This window comes from Bos indicus x Bos taurus, chromosome 8 (genome assembly GCF_003369695.1).
Source record: "Bos indicus x Bos taurus breed Angus x Brahman F1 hybrid chromosome 8, Bos_hybrid_MaternalHap_v2.0, whole genome shotgun sequence".
Taxonomy (NCBI): domain Eukaryota; kingdom Metazoa; phylum Chordata; class Mammalia; order Artiodactyla; family Bovidae; genus Bos; species Bos indicus x Bos taurus.
The window spans coordinates 83862746-83878981 of record NC_040083.1 but is presented as its reverse complement, the minus strand read 5'-3'; the positions used below and the strand labels follow the sequence as shown (position 1 = coordinate 83878981).

Here is a 16236-nt window from a genome sequence, read left to right as displayed (position 1 = left end):
TGTGATTTCTCTGAGATCACTCAGCGAGTTATATGGCTCTTAGGCTTGAATCTGGGTCTTAATGATATCAAATCTGACAGTTCCTCTGGGATCCTGTGAATGTACTTGAATCAGAGTATATCATTTAAAGTTTAAACTTGGGATATTTGTTACAAGACACCAGGCTTTCAGACTTTATTCAAAGTCAAGGAAATTTGATTACCATGAAAATTTGTGCACAGTTTTTTCACAAAAATGTATTTTAGCATATGGGAGAGAATTTAATTCATTTATTGTTCCAAGTACTTAGGACTCAAACTACAAAAATGAGTTAAATAAAGGCAGAATTAAGTAAGGATTCCCACCAAATGCATTCTTGTATCTGTCTGGGAAAGGTGACTGGTTACCACAGGAGAACCTGGGATGACTGTTTTGCAGTGTCTTGGTGTATTTAGCATAAAGCAACATGCTTCAGTGTTTAATAAACATTCTTGACTGACTATAGGAGAGAGATCTGATCCTAATCCCAATTATTTCTACTTTAGCCTTTGTAAAACTGTCCATTATAGTGAAATTTAAACAATACACCAGAAGAGTATGAAGAAAAACAAAAAACCTAAAATCCCAACTGTAAGTTAATACATTGATGGAAACCTATTTTTTTTAGCATCTCTAAAAATATAAATATGTATACATATTTATACATATTTACAGTTTTACATAATTGGTACCTCATTGTACAATATGGTGTCAATTGCTTTTCTCAGTCAACATCAAGTCATGAGCATCTTTCTGTGTCAGCAGATACTAGCACTTTTAATGTCTACATTGTTTTTATTTAGTCGCTAAGTGGTGTCTGACTCTTTGCGACCCCATGGATTGTAGCCTGCCAGGCTCCTATGTCCATGGGATTCGCCAGGCAAGAATACAGTAGTGGATTATTGTTTCCCTCTCCAGGTTTAATGTCTACATAATATCTCATTATACTAATCTGTTATAATTTACCAGCTATTCACTGGTTGAGAGACATTGTGTTTCTATGTCTTTGCCTGTCAGATACTCTGCAAACGGAAACTAGACTGGCATAAATGTTTGTATTTGGGAAAACAGGATTTTGGTGATGTAATTTTTGAAAAATTCTTTCTCTTTACTTGCCAGGTGGATCTTCAAACAACTCTATGATAAAGGCCTTGTTTATAGAGGTGTGAAAGTCATGCCCTTCTCCACTGCATGCAATACTCCACTCTCCAACTTTGAATCTCACCAGAATTACAAGGTATGTGAGATGGCATTGGACATTAAGTTATGGAATCAGAAGTTAAATGGTTGTATGATCATGGTAACTTAGTCCCGGTGTGGAACGTTAAGCCTGGGGAGTAATATAAATGATGTATCTTAATGTGATGTGTGCACGTGTGCTCTTAGTTTTGTCTGACTCTTTGCGACCTCATGGACTGTGGCCTGCCAGGCTCCTCTGTTCATGGAATTTTCCAGGCAAAAATATTGGACTGGGTTTCCATTTCCTTCTCCAGGGGATCTTCCCACTTAGGGATCAAACCCATGTCTCTTGCTTCTCCTGTGTTGGCAGGCAGTTTTTTATGAACTGAGCCACTGGGGAAGCCCTCGGCTGGTCTTAATAGATAGATTTTGATTGATAGATTTTGCTTATTTTAACCATATTTTTATGCCTCTCTTTGTTTAACAAGTCCAGCTGTGCTCTATTTTTCTCAAGTCACTTGTTTCGTAAGGCTTATTGCTTAGGATTATTTTATGCCTCGTCTAAGACCTTGTAATATCATTTATTTGTCAAAAGTATTTGGAAGAAAATCTGATTTGCAATTAGTGGTGTGTTATGATCTTTTCTTTGATGAATGAAATAACTTGCTGTCTTTGGTATAAGAATTTAAACATGTCTTATATTTACACAGTGTACTTTGTTCAGTCATTCAGTTGTGTCCAACTCTTGGCGACACCAAGGACTACAGCATGCCAGGCTTCCCTGTCCTTCACCATTTCCCAGAGCTTGCTCAAACTCATGTCCATTGAGTCAGTGATGCCATCCAGCCATCTTGTTCTCTGTTGTCCCCTGCTTCTCCTACCTTCAATCTTTCCCAGCATCAGGGTCTTTTCTGCTGAGTCAGCTCTTTGCATCAGGTGGCCAAAGTATTGGAGCTTCAGCATCAGTCCTTCAAAAGAATATTCAGGATTGATTTCCTTTAGGATTGACTGGTTTGATCTCCTTGCAGTCCAGGGGACTCAGTGTACTGCTTTACCTTATCCAGAGAGATAGTAAAGACTGTAAGTCTTTAGAAATAAGAGGTATCTGTTCTCATGTGTTTGTATTCAAGTGGTGGTTTTATTTCTGATATTATTTAACCCTCTGTTTTTAAAGGACTTCGATTTGTTCAGAATTCTTATTTCATGGCTAGGTTTGGAAATTATTAAAACTTGCATTTCGGATGCATTTTCCATCTTAGAGAATGCTTTCAACATCTCATTAGATTGTTCTTAGGGACTCCTGTTATTGTATTTTTTTAATAAAATATATTAAGACATAAAAATGTAGAGATTAATATAATAACTGTTGAGTACCAAAGGCTTAAAACTTTGTCAGATCTGATTATATTGCTGTATTTTCTTCCTTCTTAAAAACATTTTAACGTGAAGAATTTCAAGCATGCACAAAACTAGACAGTAATTAGCTAACTCTCCTGTGCCTATCATGTATCCCCAACAGTCTCTATAGCCAGTCCTGCCCCATCTGCACTACAGTTATTTCTCCCAGATGCTTTTTCAAAAGCAAATAATAGACATGTCATTTTATTGATAAGTAATCCATTATGTACCTTACTATTGTCACACCTTAAAAAGTCATCATCAATCATTTTTAATATTCTTAGTGTTAAATATTCTGTAATTGTTCAACTGCTGGATATCATCAGTGTTCACATTTCTGTTTGTCTCTAAATAGCATCTTTTTCCCCTAAGGTTATTTCTAGTTGTTTGTTTTTAATCCAGACCTAAGGAAAGTTCATACCCAGTAATAGTTGTCTCTTAGATCTTTTTTAATGCGTAGGTCTCCATTTCTGTTTTTGTGTTCTTCTTTTGCTTCCCTCACCCCCGCCCACCCCCCACCTTTGCAAATCATTGTTTGGGTAACAGGTTTTGCTTTGTTGAGTTTCCCATGATCTGAATTTTAATGATCACTACTTCATAATCTGATTTAACATTTTCTCTGTCCTCTGAATTTTATAGATATAAGTACTTTGTTTCTCTGTTTGTTTTTTCTTTGACCGTATATAATAGAGGTCGGTATTTGTTTTTATTTGGACATGCACAGATCTTAAGCATACCAAGTAATGGATTGCACTGGGGAATTCCTTGGTGATCCGGTGGTTAGGACTCTGAGCTTTCACTTCGGAGGGTACAGGTTTTGTCCCTGGTCTTGCAACTAAGATCCTGCCAACCCTGTGCCATGGCCAAAAGAATTAAAAATAAAATGGGTTTCACTAAAAGCATCTATTTTTTCAAATACATCAAATATCACAGATAACAGTTGATTAGTTTTGTCTGGTTCTGTACTTTGAAGAAATGGGAAGATATACTATGTATTCTTTTCTTTCTGGCTTTTCTCACTCAGCATTGCTTGTGATAGTCATCCATGTTTTATAGAGTTATGGATCTTTTGTTCTAATTACTGTGTAGGTAAATATACCACAGTTTGTTTATTTATACCACCTTTCTCTTTTCCATTTCTTTCTTTACATCCTGATAGGTAACCACTATGCTCAATTTGAGGTTTCTTAATTATGCATATTTTTATATTTTTACTATGTACATAAGTATTCATTAACAGTATATACTGTTTTTTATATATGTTTCTTAGTATCATCCATTATTCTTATTCTGAACCTTGCCTTCTACAAAAACATTATGTTTTAAAATTCCTTCTCATTTATACATGTAGCTTTAAGTTTAATTTTAACTGCTGTTTAGCAGTGGATGAGATGGTTGGATAGCATCACTGACTCAGTGGCCGTGAACTTGGGCAAACTGTAATAGATAGAGGGGGCAGGGAGGCCTGACGGGCTGCAGTCCGTGGGGTCACGAAGAGTCAGACACAAGTTATCGAATGAGCAACAACATAGCAGTGACCCCCAGCCTTTTGGGAGCCAGGGACTGATTCTGTGGAAGACGGTTTTTCCACAGACCAAGTGAGGGGATGGTTTGGGGATGATGCAAGCACATTACATTAATTGTACACATTATTTCTGTTATTATTATATCACCTTTAGTTTTTAGCTTATTTAACTTATATGCAGAGTACATCATGCAAAATGCCGGGCTGGATGACCTACAAACTGGAGTCAAGATTGCCAGGGGAAATACCAATAACCTCAGATATGCAGATGACACCACCCTTATGGCAGAAAGTGAAGAAGAACTAAAGAGCCTTTTGATGAAAGTGAGAGAGAAGAGTGAAAAAGTTGGCTTAAAACTCAGCATTCAAAAAACTAAGATCATGGCATCCAGTCCTATTACTTTATGGCAAATAATTGGAGAAACAATGGGAACAGTGGCTAACTTTATTTTTCTGGGCTCCAGAATCACTGCAGATGGTGACTGCAGCCAAGAAATTAAAAGATGCTTGCTCCTTGGAAGAAAAGCTATGGCCAACCTAGATAGCATATTAAAAAGCAGAGATGTTACTTTACCAACAAAGGTCTGTCTAGTCAAAGCTATGGTTTTTCCAGTAGTCATGTATGGATGTGAGAGTTGGACCATTAAGAAAGCTGAGTGCTGAAGAATGCTTTTGAACTGTGATGTTGAAGTCTCTTGAGAGTCCCTTGGACTGCAAGGAGATCAAACCAGTCCATCCTAAAGGAAATCAATCCTGAATATTCATTGGAAGGACTGATGCTGAAGCTCAACCTCCAGTACTTTGGCCACCTGGTGCAAAGAACTGACTCATTTGAAAAGACCCTGATGCTGGGAAAGATTGAAGACAGGAGAAGGGGATGACAGAGGATGAGATGGTTGGATGGCATCACCGACATAATAGACATGAGTTTGAGTAGGCTCCGGTAGTTGGTGATGGATGGGGAAGGCTGGTATGCTGCAGTCCATGGGGTCACAGAGAGTTGGATCTGACTGAGCAACTGAACTGAACTGAACTGATTACATCACCTCCACCTCAGACCATCAGGGATTAGATCCCAGAGGTTTGGGACCCCTGCTGCATGTGTGTGTGTTCATTCGTTTCCAACTCTGTGACTCCATGGGTTGTAGCGCAGCAGGCTCCTTCGTCTGGAATTTTCCAGGTGAGAATACTGGAGTAGTTTGCCATTTCCTCCTCCAGCGAATCTTATGAACCCAGGAATTGGACCCAGGGATCAAACCCCCATCTCTTACAGCTCCTGGATCTTTTCATATAATAAATAGGTTACAATTTATCTGTTAATTCTTTCAATAGATACTTGAATTGTTCAGAGGGCTCCAGTTTTTTGTTTTTTTTTTTCTTCAAATGGTAACAGTGTTGTTCCAAACATTTTGTAATACAAATCCTTGTGTACTATGCTGCAGTTTTCTTTGGTAACTAAATTTTTACATGTTAGTTTCCTATAGTAGTTTGGTCCTAGAGTTTTCAAAGTTTATACTCATCTATATAGTAAATAGATATATTTTCTTACTGGGAAAGAGCAAGCTGTAGGGAAGTAAATTGAGTTAACGAAGAAAATCCTTCCAGACTTTTCCAAAAGATAATTGAGCATACACACCCAAACTAAATGATGGTATATAAAAATACTTGCTTTTTATATTGTCTTAATTTTTAGTTTCTAGAAGTCTGGTTGATGTGTTTATTTATGAAGCTTATGCTCATTGTGGAAAATTTAGAAGCCATAGAAGATATTAAGAAGAAGGAGAAAATTATAATCCCAGTACCCAAAGGAAATCACTATTAATGTTTTATTTTAGGTTTCCCTTTAGTGGCTTTTTTTATTTTTTAAGTTTTTTATGTTCATTACTATATATATATTAGAATTAATATAGTACCTATTTCCTGACTTAATAAGACAGCATTTTTTTTGCTCTTCCATTTCCTTGCTCTATTCCATATACTTGTACAAAATGAATGTATATTTGAAGCCAACACCCTGATAAAGTTCAAAAGGAGCCTTATCAATTAATCTATCAAGAGCTCTCCCTTCTCATGGTCCTTTCAGTTTAGTATGTATCACCCTACTCCTTTATAGTTACTGCTGTCCTCATTCCAGCCTCATTGTTCAGTGATTCTCTACTAAGTATAAATACAATAGTACAGTTTGTTCTTTTTTGTCTGTCTGACTTGTCTTGCTCAAGATTGTGTTTCTGGAAGTCATCCATGTTGTATGTAGTTGTAGATCATTTTACATACTGCCAAGTATTTAACTTATCTATTCTAATGGTTGGAGAAGGCAATGGCGCCCCACTCCAGTACTCTTGCCTGGAAAATCCCATGGACGGAGGAGCCTGGTAGGCTGCAGTCCATGGGGTCGCTAAGAGTCGGATACGACGGAGCGACTTCACTTTCACTTTTCACTTTCATGCATTGGAGAAGGAAATGGTAACCCACTCCAGTGTTCTTGCCTGGAGAATCCCAGGGACGGGGGAGCCTGGTGGGCTGCCGTCTGTGGGGTCGCACAGAGTCGGACATGACTGAAGTGACTTAGCAGCAGCAGCTTAGCATTCTAATGGTTAAATGTATGTATTTATTTGGCTGTGTCAGATCTTAGTTGTGGCGTGTGAGATCTTTTTTTGAGGCTCATAGACTACCTAGTTGTGGCACATGGGCTTCAGTAGCTGCCAAGTGGGCTCAGTTGTTCCACGACATGTCGGATCTTAGTTCCTGACCAGTGATTGAACGTGCTTCCCTGGCATTGCACGACAGAGTCTTAGCCACTGGACCACCAGAGAAGTCCCTATCCCTTCTAATGTTGATTGCCATTTGGGTAATATCTAGTTATTGGCTGTTAATGAATATTCTAGAACTTGAGTTTTGGGGAGTATATATAGACATTTCTGTTGCTTACATTCCCAGGTGTGGAATTATTGTGTATAAGATATACTTACATTTAGCTCTAGTACTAGAGTTGGCAAACTATGTAAAGGGCCAGATAGTACTTATTTTAGACTTCGTAAGCCACATGGTCTGTCAGTCCTGTCAAAACCATTCTTAGCTCTTGGGCTGTACAAAAAACTGGTAATGGCCAGATTTGACTCAAGGACCATGCTTCATTGTCTCTCACTTTTAAAGACTTTTCCAAAGGGGTTATACTGATTTATACCTCCACTAGACTGCTATGATTACACTGCATCCTTGCCAACATTTAGTATTTTCTTTTTTTTTTTTTGCTCTGGTCATGCTCTAATTGTGTACTAAGGATTATTTTTGACATAATTCAGATTTCCTGAAAAGTTGAAAACACAATTCTCATATACCCTTCAGTGAAATTTTTATTAATATATTTTTGAATAAATAATAGCTGTTTTCCAAAATAGTTATTTTATTGACCTAACTCTTTATGGACTTTATAAAATAGATCATTGTAATAGTGAAATCTCCATTAGGTATCCCTCTTGATAAATTTTAAATATTTTAATTGTGACTACTAAGGTAATTATTAAAGCATTTCTTTATATAAAAATGTATTTGGAATTTCTTGCTTTGTATTTCCTTCTTACAAATATGGCAGATTTTTTTTTAAAAGCTCAGCTTATTCTGAAAATCAAATTATTGTATTCTTTAGGATCAGTTCCTTTTTCTTGCAAGTTTGCTATTACGAATTTTATAAAAGAATATTTTATCTCATTTGATTTCAGGATGTTCAAGATCCTTCAATATTTGTAACTTTCCCTTTGGAGGAAGATGAAAATATTTCTTTGGTTGCCTGGACAACTACTCCCTGGACTCTTCCTAGTAACCTTGCCCTGTGTGTTAATCCCGACTTGCAGTATGTGAAGATTAAAGGTAAGTGTGAGCCTCGTTCTTTATGATTGATATGAATAAAATAATTTTAATGAATGAAAGCTGACATTTCCTTCCTTTTTTATTTTTTTAACTTTTTGAATTAAAGTATAGTTGACACACATTGTGTTAGTTTCAGGCTTCCCAGGTTGCACTAGTGGTAAGGAACACCCTTGCCAGGTAAAGAACCTGCCTGCCAGTGCACAAGAGGCAAGAGACTTGGGTTTGATCCTTAGGTCAGGAAGATTCCCTGGAGGAGGAAATGACAACCCACTCCAGTATTCTTGCGTGGAGAATCCTATGGACAGAGGAGCCTGGCAGGCTACTGTCATAGGGTTGCAAAGATTAGGACACAACTGAAACAACGTAGCACATATTAGTTTCAGGTTTACCGCAAAGTAATTAGATGTTTGTATACATTGGGTAATAAACATCACAGTAAGTCTAGTTAACATCTGTAATACTTACAGAATTGTTTTCTTGTGGTGAGACCTTTTAAGATCTGCTCTCAGTAATTTTCAAGTATGCAATATAGTATTATTAACTATGGTTTCCATGCTATAAATTTTATCCCCATGCCTTATTTTATAATTGGAAGTTTATACCTTTTGACTTCCTTTACTCATTTTGTCACCCCCTCTTCCTCATATTCTGCCTCTGATAACCACCAGTCTGTTATCTGTATGCATGAGGTATATTTTTTTTGTTTTGATTTTGTTTTTATTCTACATAAAAGTGAGATGATGTGTCTTTTTTTTACTTCTTTCACTTAAGATCTATCCATGATGTTTTAAACAGCAAAATTTCATTCTTTCTTATAGCCAAATAGCTTTTCATTGTATATATATATACCAGATTTTCTTCATCCATCCATCCACTGATGGACACAGGTTGTTTCTAAGACTTGGCTCTTGTAAATAATGCTACAATGAACATGGGTTGCAGATATCTTTCAAGTTAGTGTTTTCATTTTCTTTGTGTAAATACCCAAAAGTAGAATGACTGGATCATACGTGTTTTTAACTTTGTTGAGTAACTGCCATACTGTTTTCCATAGTGGCTACATCAATTTACATTCCCATCAGCAGTGTACAAAGGTTCTATCTTCTCCATATCCTTGCCGACACTTGTCTCTTGTGAATACAGCCATTCCATCAGGTATGAGGTGATACCTTATTAGGGTTTTGATTTGTGTATCCATGATGACTAGTGATATTGAGCATCTTTTCATGTACCTGTTGGATATCTGTATGTCTTCTTTGGAAAAATATCTATTCAGATCTTCTACCCATTTATTTATTCATTTGCTGTTGCACTGTGTGAGTTCTTTTTATAATTTTGATGTTAGCCCCTTATCAGATATTTGATATACAGATATTTTCTTGCATGGTTGCCTTTTCATTTTGTTGATTACATTTGCTATGCAGAAGCTTTAGTGTGATGTAGTCCCACTTTTTTTTTTTTGCTTCTGATTTCTTTTGTTGTCAAGTCAAAAACAAACAAAAACATTGCCAAGACCAACATCAGGGAGTTTATCAAATATGTTTTGTGGGGAATTTTTTTTCCCCCACATTGAGCAGCGTGTGAAACTTCCCCAACTAGGAGCAGTGATCAGACTCATGCCCCCTGCAGTGAAAGTGCAGAGTCTTAGCCACTGGACCACCAGGGAAGTCCAGTCAGCTATGTTTTCATGAAGAAATCTTAGGGTTTCAGGTCTTATGTCCAAGTCTTTAATTCATTTGTGTTAATTTCTGTACATGGCATGAGAGAGTGATCTAGTTCTCCCAACACTATTTATTGAAGAGACTCTCCTTTCTCTATTGTATATTCTTGGCTCCTTTGTTGTATATGAATTGTCTATATATATGTGAGTTTATTTCTGGACTCTCTGTTTTGTTCCATACTGTTGTGATTACTGGAGCTTTGTAATATAGTTTGAAATAAATAAGTGTTCTGCCTTCAGCTTTGTTCTTCTTTCTCAAGACTGAATGGACTTTTCAGGATCTTTTGTGGGTTGATATAGATTTTAAGAATGTTGACTGTATTTCTGTGAAAAATGCCATTGAAATATTGACAAAAATTGCACTGAATCTAGAATTATTTGAGTAGTATGGACATTTTAACACTGTTAATTCTTCGAGTCCCTGAGTACGGAATTCTTTTCCATTTATTTGTGTCTTTAATTTCTTTCATCAGTGTCTTAAACTTTTCAGTGTCTTGGTCTTTCATTTACTCTTAAGCTTGTTCCTAGGTATTTTATTCTTTGTGATACAATTGTAAATGCAGTTATTTTCTCTCTTTATGATAGTTCATTATTGGTGTGTAGAAATGCAGTGAATTTCAGTATGTTGATTTTGTATCCTACAACTTTACTGCATTTGTTTTTTAGTTCTAAGTTTTTGATGGAGTCTTGGATTTTATATATGTACTATCATGTCATCTGAAAATAGTGAGCTTTACCTCTTTGTTTCCAATTTGGATTTCTTTTGTTTTTCCTACTTAACTCTTCTGGCTAGGACTTCAGTACTAAAATAAAAATGTCGAGATTTGGTGTCTTTATCTTGTTGATATTCGAGGAAACACTTTTAGCTTTTTCCCCATAAATATGATGTTAGCTGTGGACTTCTCTTATATGGCCTTTGTTATATTGAGGTATATTTCCTCCAAAAGGCATTTATTAGAGTAATTTCATTTAGCTACAGAGAGAGATTATCAGGATACAGTTGAGGTTTTTTGTTTGTTTGTTTTTTGGCCCTTCCACATGGCTTACAGGATCCCAGACCCAAGGATCAAACCTGGGCCCTGGCAGTGGAAGCACCGTGTCCTAATCACTGTAATGCCCTGGAATTCCCAAGGATGTTGTTATTAGCAAATAACAAAAAAATCCTAACTCCCGGGGTTTGTGGAAGGCAGGACCTGGATAGGTATTGTTGAGGGCTATGCCCTTATATCAGAGAAGGCAATGGCACCCCACTCCAGTACTCTTGCCTGGAAAATCCCATGGACAGAGGAGCCTGGTAGGCTGCAGTCCACAGGGTTGCGAAGAGTCGGACACAACTGAGTGACTTCACTTTCACTTTTCACTTTCATGCATTGGAGAAGGAAATGGCAACCCACTCCAGTGTTCTTGCCTGGAGAATCCCAGGGATGGGGGAGCCTGGTGGGCTGCCGTCTATGTGGTCGCACAGAGTCGGACACGACTGAAGCGACTTAGCAGCAGCAACAGCATGCCCTTATATCCCATTACCTGAAACAAGATAAGTATTCAATAAATAAATAGACAGTAGATGGGTCACCGGAGAAGGCAATGGCACCCCACTCCAGCACTCTTGCCTGGAAAATCCCATGGACGGAGGAGCCTGGTGGGCTACAGTCCATGGGGTCGCTAGGAGTCAGACACGACTGAGCGACTTCACTTTCACTTTTCACTTTCATGCATTGGAGAAGGAAATGGCAACCCACTCCAGTGTTCTTGCCTGGAGAGTCCCAGGGACGGGGGAGCCTGGTGGGCTGCCGTCTATGGGGTCGCACAGAGTCGGACACGACTGAAGCGACTTAGCAGCAGCAGCAGCAGATGGGTCACACTAGAAACATCACACAGTTAATTCATTAAGAAAACTCAGTTGGATACAATATTAGATAACATCTAAAATTTTTATAGGAAATTACTTGTCATGCCTAAATGTGTTACATTTTAAAAAATATTCTTTGATTTTTAAATAGACATCACTATTAGTAATCAGGGCATGATTTAAAATTATAACTTAATTAACATACTGCATGTTATATAAGAAATAAATGTTTCCTAGAATCAGTAAAGTTGTTGGGGCTGGGAGGTAGCATGAACTCTCTGGTCACATGTCTTACAATTTATTGTTTGAGAATCTGTACTAGGTATATCATAATCACTTTTATGTGCTAATAACCCCAGGGAAATTTGCCTACTAATAAAATTTCTTAGAAACCCAGAAAGCCTCTAAGAAATAATTGTCTAGTGGTGAATACATAGGTATGGTGTTATATACCAAGATATTTTGAAAGGAGAATCTGATAATAAGTTTCAAACAGCACAACAAAGCCAGTTAGCTTCCAGTATATTTCTAAAACTGGAAATAATTTGACTCTTTCTTGGGCAGAGGGACCTTCAAAATGACAGTTTTTTTAATTTGCCGTCAGCTCATGAGGCACCCACTGATTGAGCTTTTTCTCTTTTCCGATTTGCTTCAAATGCTGAATGACCATAGAATGGTCAACCTTGGAATTCTTGGACAGCTTCTCATGTAGTTATAAGAGGATCAGCTTTGATGATTGCTCTCAGTCGGTCATTGTCAACTTCCGATAATTGGCCATTATGCTCCTAATCTTCAAGGCTCTTGTCTCCTTTGCAAAACTTCTTGAACAACCACTGCACTGTACATTCATTAGCAGTTCCTGGGCCAAATTTGTTGTTGAGGTTGTAAGTTGTCTCTGCTGCTTTTTGAACTGCTGCTTGTTGAACTCATTTTGAACTTGAATGAGAAAATCTCTCAAATTTGCTTTTTGTCTAACATCATTTCCCTACTCTAAAATAAATAGAGAATAACAGTACCATACTGTTTTGATTGCTGTAGCTTTATAGTAGAGTCTGAAGTCAGTGAGCCTGATTCCTCCAACTCTGTTTTTTGAGATTGCTTGGTTATTTGAGATCTTTTGTGTTTCCATACAAATCTTAAAATTGTTTGATCTGATAAAATACTGTTAGTAATTTGATAGGGATTGCACTGAATCTGTAGATTACTTTGGGTAGTATATTCATTTTGACCACATTGATCCTTCCAGTCCCAGAATGTGGTATATTTTTCCATCTGTTTGTGTCACCCTTGATGTCTTTCATCAGTCAAATAAGTTTTGTAGTAAAGGTCTTTTACATCCTTAGGTAGATTTATTCCTAGCTTTTTATTCTTTTTGACACAATGGTTAAAAAAGAAAAAAATTACATTTCTTTTTGGAATAAAAACGTTTTTGAAAAACTATTAAGACATAATCAGAAAAACACCCTCAAGCGTTTTTCTGATTAAAAAAGTAACAAGTTGAAATTAACACAAAAAAATTAACATTATACAGAGAGATGAAAAGTAAAAATTTCTTATAATTTTCAGATTATTGTACTTTTACTCAGCAGCCCAGGAACCTGAGATTCAACGAAGTAGCATATCACTGCTATTAGGAATCTCCGATATGTGTTTTCTCAACACTGCCAAACAGTTAAATCAATTTAAGCACTAGGTGTCTGGAGAAGAGTCAGATACCACAGTTTAAGAGCTTAGTCCTACAAGATGACCCTCTGCTACTGCACCCACACTTCAGATGTCAGTCATGAGTTCTGGTTGTCACCTAGATTTCTAACCAACCCATGACCTCCTCCTTGGGTCCAAAGAGTAAGTCACAGAACTCAGAGAACATTGTACTCTTGAGATTACCAGTTAAGTATAAAAAGGGATTGTAAAGGATACACTCAAATGGCCAAGTGAAGTGCATAGAGAGATCTGGAAGGGTCTCAAGTTTCTGTCTCCGGAACTGGGGTGTACTACCTCATAGCATGTTTTGTTATCAACAAAAGACACATTTATGGCTCCCATCACTTAAGAAATTCCAAGAGATTTAAGAGCTCTGCCAGAAAAGATGGCTCAGTAGGTGAAGAATCCACCTGCAGTGGAAGAGATACTGGCAGACATGAGTTTGATCTGTGGGTTTGGAAGATCCCCTAGAGGAGAAAATGGCAACCCATTGCAGTATTCTTGCCTGGAGAAGCCCATGAACAGAAGGGCCTGGTAGGCTACTGTCTTCAGGGTTGCAAAGAGTCTAACACAGCTGAAGTGACTGAGCAGGTACCCATGCCAGAACAGAGACTAAATATATGTTTCTTATTATCAGTGAACTAAAATGAACAGGAATGGGAGAATATAATTCAGATGACTGGTTTCAGCAGTTTATGGAGAGCAGGGGGAAGCTAAGGAAAGAAAGAAAAGCTCATAGCCAGAAAGAAATTCATCTTACAAGACAGTTTGATTCACAGTAGCTTGTACTATCAGGGAATAATATTGAGAAAGGAATGGAAAAGGATTGGTAGTCAGAAAACAGATACTTTTACCTTTATTTAGCTATGCCTTAGGAGAAGTTAAGAACCAACAGTTGGTTTCTAATGCTACTGTCAGGAAGGAGCTGCTTCCACCATAGAAGCTACCTGTGGTGTCTACTTCTACTTCTGTAGGCAAGTGCATTTCTGTCTGTATAAGTGTACTGGTGTGACCTCTGGGTCATGGCCGTGGTGTAGTAAACGTGACACCCTTGAAGGCCCTTTGCCTAAGATTCCAGTCACGTCACTCATCTGCCTGTATACAACTTTTCTGGTTGGTGAACCCTGTGTTCTGTTTTTTATTCAGAAAATATCAATGCATGTCATTGAAGTCCACATTTTCCCTTGCTCTCATAGATTCTGTCAGAGGAAAATTACTCATTTTAATGGAAGCCAGATTATCAGCCCTCTATAAATCGGAGAGTGACTATGAGATCCTTGAAAGGTGAATATACAAATCATTGATGTATACATGCGTGCATCTGTGTGGTGTGTGTGTGTGTGTGTCTTTAGTTTTAAAAAGTGAGATACTTTATTGCCCAAGAGCTATATATATTATTCAAGCTTAATCAAATATATTCAAGTCACATGTTCTAGCACTAATGACTTAGAAACAAGGAAATCAGAAAGAAATGGTAATTTGATGTGGCTGCAGCCTCATTTCTTTGATGATTTTAATTGTGAGTTTGCTCCTCTTTTTTTCTAGATTTCCTGGTGCCTCTCTCAGAGGCAAGAAATACCGGCCCCTGTTTGACTATTTTGTAAAGGTAAGCTTAGAGCCCTCTACCACAGGCACTGTCCACAACCTATGTGTTTGATAATTGGAGTGATATTCATGTTGTTGTCTTATTGGTTATATTGTTTATATAAGTGTGCCTGAATCCAAAAAAATTTTTTTTAGGTATTTAAAAAATTAAATTCTGTTCATATTGCCTTCTTGTTTTAATAATTAAAATACTATATAAAATTTTAAGTAGTTTTCTCAAATTATGTATGAAATCAGTTATGTTTGATAAGATTTATATGTGTATATTTTGTATTGCTTATTATCACCCAGGAAAGTCATTGCTATCAGGTAATGTTTGGGATTTGTTTTTATAAATTTAAAATATAATTCAGAATAAAACTGTGTGTCAAAGTAACAGTTCATTTCAAGGAATTTATGAGGTAAGTTCTTTAAGCTCAGACATTTAGTAACTTAATTTTCATCAGAGTCACAGAACTATTTTATGTGGTTTTTCATTTTCTGTCAACAGAATCCACGGCTGTAGTTGTAAACTCCAGCAACAACAAAAGAATGAAAACAATAGGAATTTCCTGTTGATTCTTTAATCTGTTTATTTATGGTTTTCCTTGGTCTTCGTTGCTGCACGGGCTTTCTCTAGTTGCGGTGAGCTGGGCCACTCTCTAGTTTTAGCACCCGGGCCTCTCTTGTTGAGGAGCACAGGCCCTCGGTGTGCAGGCTTCAGTAGTTGCGATTCCTGGTCTCTAGAGCACAGCCTCAGTAGTTGTGGCTTAGTTGCTCTGAGGCATGTGGGATGTTCCTGGACCAGAGATCGAAACCGTGTCTCCTGCATTGGCAGATAGGAGCCACCAGGGGAGACCTCTTGAAGTGGTTCTTATTTATAGGTCTTGGAGCGAAATAATGAGCAACACCGTCAGACCTGGTTTTACACACTGGAAATTATATTCAGCTGGACATGGCATTAGCCAGCAAAAGCTTACATCACAGGCTGGGATAAAATATTTACTACCTCTGTTCTGGTTCAGTGTGGAGATAATAAGAGTTTGACTAATGCAGGTGGCTTTGTCCACAGCAACACCTGTGTCTATACTTCTGTGCACTTGAGTATTTTCCTGTATTTCTTATCTCCTAACTAAACTTCCTCACTGCATGTTGTCGCTAATGGATTGCCAAATGCTTTACCTGGTCTTTCACTAGGCGTTCTCCACTTGACACAGGGCAGTCCCGCTCCCTAACCATGTCTCCTAATGTTGATTTAAACATATCCTTTGCATCCATCAAACTTGTCCTTTCTTTTCCTCTCTCCCTGCCTTTGTTTTTATTGTTTTCCTCCTATTTTTAAAAAACCTTCACCTTTCTTTATTGTCATATCAACTTGACACTCTTCAACAG

General features: G+C 37.5%; 1 protein-coding gene across 3 annotated transcripts in view; it reads left to right on the top strand.

Annotated features, from left to right (window-relative positions):
* Positions 1-16236, top strand: part of IARS (isoleucyl-tRNA synthetase) — an 83410-nt gene that overhangs the window by 13263 nt on the left and 53911 nt on the right. For all 3 annotated transcript variants that reach the window (XM_027550294.1, XM_027550296.1, XM_027550295.1), the window contains 4 exons: positions 1138-1255; positions 7840-7987; positions 14457-14544; positions 14806-14866. In XM_027550294.1, the coding sequence (XP_027406095.1) occupies positions 1138-1255; positions 7840-7987; positions 14457-14544; positions 14806-14866 (415 nt within the window). The remainder of the gene's footprint in view (positions 1-1137; positions 1256-7839; positions 7988-14456; positions 14545-14805; positions 14867-16236) is intronic.